This window comes from Tachysurus vachellii, chromosome 26, assembly GCF_030014155.1.
Source record: "Tachysurus vachellii isolate PV-2020 chromosome 26, HZAU_Pvac_v1, whole genome shotgun sequence".
Classification (NCBI taxonomy): domain Eukaryota; kingdom Metazoa; phylum Chordata; class Actinopteri; order Siluriformes; family Bagridae; genus Tachysurus; species Tachysurus vachellii.
In genome coordinates this window covers 11472285-11481849 of record NC_083485.1, presented here as the reverse complement: position 1 = coordinate 11481849, position 9565 = coordinate 11472285, and the positions used below count along the sequence as shown (strand labels likewise).

The 9565-nt window shown below is 39.2% G+C and overlaps 1 protein-coding gene across 16 annotated transcripts in view; it reads right to left on the bottom strand.

The window, feature by feature from the left end:
- Window positions 1-9490, bottom strand: part of ncor1 (nuclear receptor corepressor 1) — a 67797-nt gene extending 58307 nt beyond the window's left edge. For all 16 annotated transcript variants that reach the window (XM_060862843.1, XM_060862846.1, XM_060862847.1 and 13 more), the window contains exons 1-2: window positions 9345-9490; window positions 1532-1765 (exon numbers count right to left, since the gene is read on the bottom strand). In XM_060862843.1, the coding sequence (XP_060718826.1) occupies window positions 1532-1639 (108 nt within the window). In that variant the 5' untranslated portion in view covers window positions 1640-1765; window positions 9345-9490. The remainder of the gene's footprint in view (window positions 1-1531; window positions 1766-9344) is intronic.
- Window positions 9491-9565: the final 75 nt, after the last annotated feature.

The window sequence follows — 9565 nt, the reverse complement described above, 5'->3', positions numbered from 1 at the left end:
TTTCTCCACAGCTGCTTCACACAACCGTGACAATAGTGATAAAACAATAATATGCTTACGCTCGTGTCCTTTACGTTTCCACCGGTTCACTGGAAATCCAGTCAAATCCGCCCCGTAGCGATCAATCAAAACCCTCTTAACAAGTTTACTTGATGAGTTTAAATATATAAATGTACATTTTATATGACAGATGTTCTCCTCGTGCTTTGATTTTCCAGCCCCGAGTCATCCTTCATTCTACAAATTATTGCATAGCTTTTGGGGATAATAGAAATAACATGCATTCTTAACCTTGTGCAATACGCCAACTATTTTACTAATAAATGATTTATACGCAACGTTATAAGCTGATGAAGACATCGGCTAGTCTTAAATCTAATGTCAACCCAAGAATCGGGGGGAAAAGAAATAGAGCTTGGCACTAGCACGTCTTTTTGTACAAGCCGGGGAGAAAAAAAAGAAAAAGAAAGAAAGAAAGAAAGGAAGAAAGAAAGAAAGAAAGAAAATCAGGAACAATGACTTGGCAGCTGCTGTCTAACATCTGTCTCACCAGATACCACATTCTCAAAACTTGCTGTACAAATAAAGGGCTTAGCACACAGGCGATATAATTCGCAGACAAAATATTTGTATGGTGAAATTGAGAATGGACAAATGCTTCACGATGACGAGTCCAAAAAAAAATGACAAAAAAAAAACAAAGTCATTTTGTTTTCAGGGCAGTTCCGTGTGCGATCGGACAATTTCTGGAAATTCGTTTCGATCCTTTATAACATAGATCCTGGTGTTTGCAGATCAGATCAGCCTCCACAAGTTACATAACTTGGTCACGTTATGTAAACAAATGAAAATGATCTAACTACCTTTACTGTCTATTAAAGCTTTTAATACACAAATGCACTTTAATATACAAAAGCATGAAAGAAATATTGAACCTACATACATTTTCTATGAGCAAAATAAATAAAAAGCCTATTCTATCGAAAACACGCAGCCGAAAGCGTCGTAGGAGTGTAATCAGAAATCTACAGTGGTGTAGAGGTGTTTTGAATAAATGACACTGGCTGCACCATACATGCTGGTTCCAGAAAATAGGATTAATTAATAAAAAAAAAAAAAAGCTCTTTGGTGGATCAGAGCTCGCTATCCAACACCTCTAGCTGCTTGAAGGGAAATAACCAAATGAACAGGTGACTTCTTTTGTATGGCCATGGTGTACAGAACACAGATACGCCGTACAGAGCTGGCAGAACTTTAGAGAAACGTGTAGCGCTGTAGCAAAAAAAAAAACGATATGACTGGGGACTGCTTGTGGAATTGCACCATATGGACGAGTCACGATCGTTCCTGAAAATGTCGTTTATACTGAAAACGCAGCACTTCACCTCTGAACTCTTAAGCTCTATAATATTCACAGCATTTGTTAGTCTTTTTCTTCATTATCTTCATCATAAACACCAAACCTTTTTTGAGTACACATAATGGTGATAATGAACCCTAGAAGTGAGTACAGCCGAGACGCGGGACTTACCGACGGATGGCGTGCAGGGCTGAAGGTGTACTGTACTGAGTGGGTCGGATAGCGACTCTGCTCGCTGCTGAAGCTCCCCTGGCTGGGGGGGAAGCCTGAGCTGGACATGCTGCAGTTGATGATGATGATTATGAAGATGAAGGCTCAGATGGAGGCCCGGGAGATGCCTGGAGCCTTGAGGCACAGAGGCTTGTTCACGGGCTTGATGCCAACATGGCTGCAGCGCCGGTGCACCTGAGAACAGAGCAGGAGAGAAACAGATCAGTACGTTAGAACGTTTTGCCGTTTCGAGAACAGGTCTCTCTGCGTCTGCGCCGCAAGTTTTATTCGCATAACTGCTGCATGGAGAGACCAGGAGGGACACGGAACATTTATCTGTATCTATTTGGCCCTGTTCAGAGTTAAGGATGTTTTATCCAGATATTCATTCACGTCTGCAATTAAACTGACCGACTGTGACCACATTTTTATCAGTATGACCAAAAAAAGTCACCCGATACAAACCAAGCAAAAGTATAAAAATAAAAATGACATCAACACTAATTATATTTATAAAGCTATCATTTTTACAGCATCTGCAATTCTATAACCATCTGATCACTGACTGTATTGTCAAAAGACTACAAATAGAGCCATGAATCTGACCGCCATCGGAGTCAAAAGCCATTCTCTCTCTCTCTCTCTCCTGTCAATCACAGGGACACTAGCCTATCGTGGGGATCTGTAAGCTCACGTATGCAGAAGAGGGCAAACCGCACACTTCTCCGAGTGTGTTATGCCACCACGTGACAAAATCTGAAAAGATGAGCTGGACTGGCTTCGCTTGTGTCATGTCATCTCACATTTTGTGCAGGACTTGCTAATCGTATCCTATTATCCTATTCTTTTAAAAATGGAGAAAACTTCTAATTTGTACTTAAAGTCCTGCTGAAAAAATGAATTAATTATGATCAACATTTATGGAAATACAGAGAAATACAAATGCTTTGTATTTGCATAAATGCCTATGTTTATATATGCTGTGTGTGTGTGTGTGTGTGTGTGTGTGTGTGTGTGTGTGTATACACGCATGAGTGTGTCTTTAGTTTCAGCTCCTTGTTTGTCCTACATGTTGCACTTAGAGGATACAGTCTTGCTTCTCAGATTCTGTGTCTCACTCGCATCCCTTTGCATCGATGAATAAATGGAAAGTGTCCGTCTCTCCATCCTATTATCTATTTATCCGTCCATCAGCACCCATCCTGCTCTCCGGCAGCGCCATTATCTTTGTAGATTCTTAGTAATGATCCATTTACTCCTTTTTGGGTTGCATCAAAACCGTTGACAGAACGGTTCACATCCTGTCTGGTGTGGCACAGACTGAAACGCGAGCGAGACGACGTGTGACAAAGACCGAGAAAGCATACAAGTGACAGATGTGAAGAGAAACATGAAAAGGAGAGAGACAGAGGGGTGTGGGGTTGAAATATTCAAGAACGACACTAATCTATTCTGTGGAGGCATGGAGGCTATGTTAAGAAAATAATAAACATAAAACCGTCTGCTGGACTGATGTCGTCGTGTCAGGTGGGAATTTGATAAAGCCGTAATTCCACGGTTCAGCCTGCAGGATTTGGGTGTCGTTTCTCCGCACTTTTTTTCTCTGCCTTTTTACACTTGGTCACTTCATGTGTTTTCTCCGATCCGATAGCTATCTGATTTGTTAAAACTGTTCCATTTACATTAGGCCACATAAATGCATCTTGGCGAATCGGATATCGATCCGATCTTTGTACTACCGCCCAAAATGCACATATATTTTACCTCATTTCCGGGGTAATTGAAATGGAACAAGCTTTGGCGTGTGCGGTTTTCAGAATGCAATCAAAAACAAGCCGAAAAAACTTGTTACGACGGTTATGCAACAAAAAACAGCATTTACTGTTTGCTGCATTTTCTCTGGGGCAGCAGCGCATTTAAGACCCAATCAGTCACCTGGGTGAAAGATCACTTGCGAGTGACGTACTTCTGTTTAGGAGGAGTATAGCGCTGACGTATGTGTCTTGAACAACCACATTCATTTACACCTGTCCAGTTTCATCTGAAAAGCGTCCCAGACCTCCTCCTGAAGTGGTTTGAACGATCGGATTATATCCGTCTCGAAAACGCTTCGGAGGGCATTTAGACCTGGTCTTTGTACGATCGGATAGCTGTCTGATCACAGAAAACGCATGAAATGACCAGGTGTAAAAAGCCCATGTGTCTCAACGTTTTTCTAGTTGAGGGTTTGAATGTTCTCTCCCGAGGCTTTTTGAATATATGTAGTGAAAGTTGGTGTGGAGTCCTGTGTTCAGACTGTGACCGCACAGTGGTCCTTATCCTTCTCAGCAGCGGTTAGAAGATTACTCGAGTTAATGCTGCAGTCTGGGATCAGCACGAGGGCACTGAGGGTCTAATGTACGTATATGAGAAAACAGAAAGCTTTGTGTCTTTGTGTCACTCTCACATGCGCATGCTCGCACGTGTGCACACTGCGTTTAGTCAGTTAAAATCGTTCCTGGTGTGTTTTCTCTCCTTGCTGTGGTTCATTTGAGCAGCTGAGATCACAATCACACTCAAGAGAACCAAAAGATCCTGTCATGAACATCCATGATCAAATTATGAGCATTAATATGATGATGATGATGATTATTATTATTGCATTATAAGGATCATTTCTACATTCAAGCACTTTCTGCCTTTGGTAGAATTGAGCGCTGCAATCCGCAACTATTTAATAAATACATTACGAATATGATGAACTAATTAGTCAGAGAAAGATAAATGATTCCTCTGTTAGTGCTCCACTAATCACTCCCTCAAGGATTTATCGGTTTTGAACAGATTTTCTGCAAATTCGGCTGCGACGTGCCACGAGACGTCATCACGACAGCATACGTGGAACACGAGTAGTTATATACATGTCTTCGTTGGTAGTAGTTTCAAAGAAGAATAGTCTGCTTATAATTACACCGACTCTTTATGCAGCTTTTTTATCTTTTCTAAATTTAAAAAGGTTTCTGGTTAAAAACCTTTTTAAATTTAGAAAAGATAAAAAAGCTGCATAAAAATGAAGGGTTTTGGCCACAAAAATGACAAAAAGACGGGGTGGATTACAGAATTATGTGCTGCAGCATCGCTCCTCTGTTTAACGTAAGAGAAAGCGACTAATCTGTAACTATTTTATCTTCTGCACATCTTTACCAACATGGATTAGGCTGGTTGTTGCAGCTGTAGTAGATTCCTTCCAGTTTTGTTGGAATCACTTCCACAGATATGTAAAATCACCAACATCATCTTGCTTCCTTGTTCCTGTGCCACCTTATTTTATCACTCGTCACTCGCTACTGCGATTCCGGGCGGTGCGGTGCATATTAACACCAACAAAGCACAAGGTCTCTCTGACCTGACGTCCCTTACTGGAGGAGTGCGGAAAAGGTTACAGCGGCTGTAACGTACGACGTACGATGAATCAGGCGGAAAGTAATATTTTGTTCTGCCATGGATGTGGAGGTCAAAACTGAAAAACTGCTCGTCGTTGAGAAAAAGGAAACGTGAAGATGACTGACATCTTTTCTACTGCTTTGTCCTTTGGTTCGGGTTGCGGGTCGATTTAGAAGCTTGTCGCTACACACAGCACGACACTGTGTAGATTTGGTGGAGTTGTGCTTTGTAGCTCGGATCGTTAGCTATTTAAACAAGCTAAACCGTGTGGACAAAAGTACTGAGGATGAAGCAGACACCACAGTTTTTGCTGCTGCACATATCAGAATAAACCTGAATAAACCTTGAGCTGATTTCTTTCTTTGAGGCTTCAAAAAAATAATAAAAAATACAAATTTTTTTTTTTTTTTTTTAAAAAGTCACAATAACTCTGTGCATGTGGAAATTTGTAAGTATCTTTCCTAAACAAAGCATTTTCTTTACAAAAAATTTAAAGAATATAACTCTTGAGTTGACAGATGACAAAGCTTGAAGAAAAAAGAAAAATGAGGCAACGTGGCAGGGCCACAAACACAGGCACAATAATTATACGTCTTGCGCTGGGCTACTTCTGTCCCACTGCCAGCAGATCAAGCATGTCTTCTAGAAACCAAAGGGAGCCTGCAATAAAAACTAAGCAGCTCTCTCTCTCTCTCTCTCTGTCTCATTCTCTCTCTCTCCTGCTCTCACACACAAGGCCTAATTATAACGGGACACCATTTTTGTTCAGATATTAATTAATACTAACTGGATGTTTCACATCAGCTACTTGCTGGATTCAGTTTTGTGGTGTTTATATCAGTGACCCGACCAGACATTAACCATAACATTAACTGCACACACAAATATATGTATTTTTTTTAATTAAATATATTTTATATATAATTATTTTAACATGTTAATATGAAAAGACATTAAATGATTAATATCATTGAAATGATTTAAAATGACATAAAATGATTTAATAACATTTGTTTCTGACATCTGCCTACAGTGCACAAGCACTGTATGTTTACAAATGTAATTGCACTTACTTGCACTCCTGTGGATTAATAATTAATATTGCAGTGGTTTAATTTGCCATCATTACAGAATATACATATTACAAAAGTGAAAACGTATTTCTGTCACTGCAGTCTTGTGAATCCTGTCTTGTGATTTGGCTTTTTGTATCGTCTCATGCCTAATAACAGTGAGGTCCAACACATGCAACTACGTGACTTGTATTACAGTTGTAAGAGCAGATTGTGCCTCAACTCGTGCGTAGTGCGGCAGGAAGCGGGATTTGGGACGAGTCGCTTATGATGTAGTTACGGATGGACGTCACTTTGAAGCAGTAAAGCTCAAACGCACGGACCGACTGCAAAACCATTGTGGGTTATCACTACAATGTTAGTTCTCCTGCAGCAATTCCCAACAGCCATCGATAACAGTTTCATACTTATTCATGGCTTTCTTTATCAGTGTATATTTACATGTAATATCAGCTAACAAACACACCAATATAAACCTCCGATTACTCTTAAAGCAGCTGTTAGAGAAAAGTCCACACCACCATCTGAAGCTCTCTTATAAAATATGAATGTCTAACCACTTATCAGCATGTGGATGTAATGTAGGGTGGCTGAGTTCATCTCAGAGGGGAACTGTAGTCAGAAGGAGTTAAGGAACCTTAAAGCTTTGAACAAACTTAGAAAAAAATCCTTCTAAAAATTGTCGCAACCAACACTCGAAGAAAAACAAGACAAATACAAGTTGAAAGATGTTGTCGCACTTGACATGCAGATCTGACATGCAGAACACTGAAAAGTTGGAATGTAAATGAAATAAATACACACACACATACATATATATATATATATATATATATATATATACATATATATATATTTTTTTTCTATTAATAAATCTTCTCTAAGTTTTCGATTAGTAAAACTGTTCTATTTCCCAAAATTAAATGTACAACTAATGAGTAATGCTAGCTTAAAATGCTGAGAGCTGAGGCACTCAGGTAAGAGCTGAGTGGTTTTCTAATACAGAAGTATGTGTATGATGTTGTAAACCATGACCAAAGGTTAGGCAAATAACATGAAAAATCCACTTCGGCATAAGTGGACTGCTCGGATAAACTTAGCGCATCGAATGAATGAAAAACACATACCTTATTGGCCACGGCTTCGTTAGCTTACTAACATCAGAAATTCCTCTAAAACATAATGAGATCGTGTCATGAGAGGTTTGCAATCATGTGAAGACAGAACGATTTCATAATAAAGCTACATGTGACATTTCCTTGAAGAAAATGTTGTTTTACTTTTTATAGTACATTTTATTGCAATTATAAAGATCAAATATTATATGCATTATAAAGAAGTACGAGTTACTTAAAGTAAAGTAAGTATGAGTTCAGGTTACGGTGTCACAGTATAGACTCTGCGGCTATCGTACGGTCACGTCTGATATTCAAATAATTAGGCAGTGATTATTCTACTTCACACTAGCAAGTGACAGTCACTCGTTTCGTTTGAGGGCACGGACTGTCCAGCGCTTTTATAGTTCGGATGAGAAAGAACAGGCAAAATAGAAACTCCTAACTAGTGAAGCACAAATTCAATAACACAATCAGTGTGAGAACTGGTTGTTTGCTTTACATGTTACATGACAGGATTCACTCTAGCCTGCAGAAAGCATTCTTACTTTACTAGCTGCACTCCCTCCCTGCAGGCAGCAACGTTTTCGTCTCCAGCGTCATGCATCTTTTTATCATTTTTACATGCCAAACAGTAAACAAGACCTAACCACGGGTAGGAGGAACTAAGGTCATTGGGGAACAAGACACAGACCACACAAATACACACACACCACAGAATTAATCCGAGATCGGATTGATAGTTCAAGGCAGTGACACAGAACATGATTATAATCACGATATAAAGTTTGCTGAATAAACTATTTTCTTTACATTAAGATTCCTTTTAACAAACTCAAACTTCCCAGTAGTCATATTTTAGAAGGCAAGATGGCAGGAGGCGTGTCCTATTTGCATGCTCATGAATATTCAAACTAAGCCGCAGGTTTAACTATTCTGTTGCATTCGATCTATTTGTCCTCTCATCAAACCGCCCCAGCTTAGGAAACGTTTATAAAAAAATCAGCATAAAATCTATATTACATCTCCTTTATTATCTTACAAGAACGTTGTACAGAAAATAGAGCGTTAGTAAGTTCAGCTTCAGTGAGGTGCGCATGCGCAGAACTGTCACAACACTAGTAACATAATGACTGCAGATGGATTTGATGTTCCTGAGGTCATTATGAATAGTTTCTTAAGCACTAAAACATCCGATTTATACAAATATATATTTTAAAATAAATGTTTTAAACAAACATTGGGTCCTTTACATAACCAGGTGATTGTGCGGTAATTTAGGAAGATATTATTAACTCAACACGTTTCACACAGCAAGAACAACTTCTTAAGACTCAACATGAACAAAAACTAACTTGTAAGGTTGCAAAAATCCGACCCAGACCGGAAAGTGCATGGCCAAACCAACACACACACACACTCACACACACACACACACACTGACACTTTGGGTACAACTCAGAACACCTCTGTTTACACACCAATAAGCACGAATTCGAACCTTTGTTTGTTCCAGAACACGATATAAAAAAAAACATTTAGTCTTTCCTTTTGCTGCTAATCGTCTTCTCCGAGCCATAAAAAGTAAACATGTCAAATGATTTCAGCTCACAGAGCATTAAGACATCCTCTCGTTCTCCATCACATTAGCTAACCAACCTTCGATTGATTTTATTTTCTACGTACAAATATCGACCCCCGTCTACACTTTAATAACGTATATTTGGACTTCTGGTTTTATCTAAATAACGTAGCCACATTTGCTAACATTAACGCTAGCCATTGTTAGCTAGCAGGAAAAAGGAAACAAGAGAAATGACGTGTTTTCAAATAGATTATCGTGCACAAAACACGAACGTTGTTTTATACTTTAAAGTGTAAACTGTGTAGAAACAGACCGTTAATATAACATTCAACAGAATAAAGCGGAGTCTGAACATTTCACCTTTCTAAACCAGGACGCCATGTTGTCACGGCTAACAAGCTAGGCTAAGCTAGGCTAGGCTAAGCTAGGTTAAGATAAGCTAAGCTAAGCTAGGCTAAGCTAGGCTAAGCTAAGCTAACTTCAACCACTGGAACAGAACTACGTTTACAGTAACACACATAAACCTCCGTTTTTACAAATAAACAAGAGCTAAACAGAAATAAATGCCGAAAACTCACCTCATTTCCGCGTACACGAGCCGAACGGATAAATACAAACTTATTTGATTAAAATGGGATTATTTTTTATTATTCCGCCTCCGACAGACTGCGCGAGCGCTGCAGACAGTTTTGCTGCACACATAAACCTCAATGGTTCTATTTGTCCTGGCAGCACCAAAAATCTTTGGAATTTTTTTAATCGCTGTTTAAAAATAACACGCCCAAAAAAAAATAAAAAA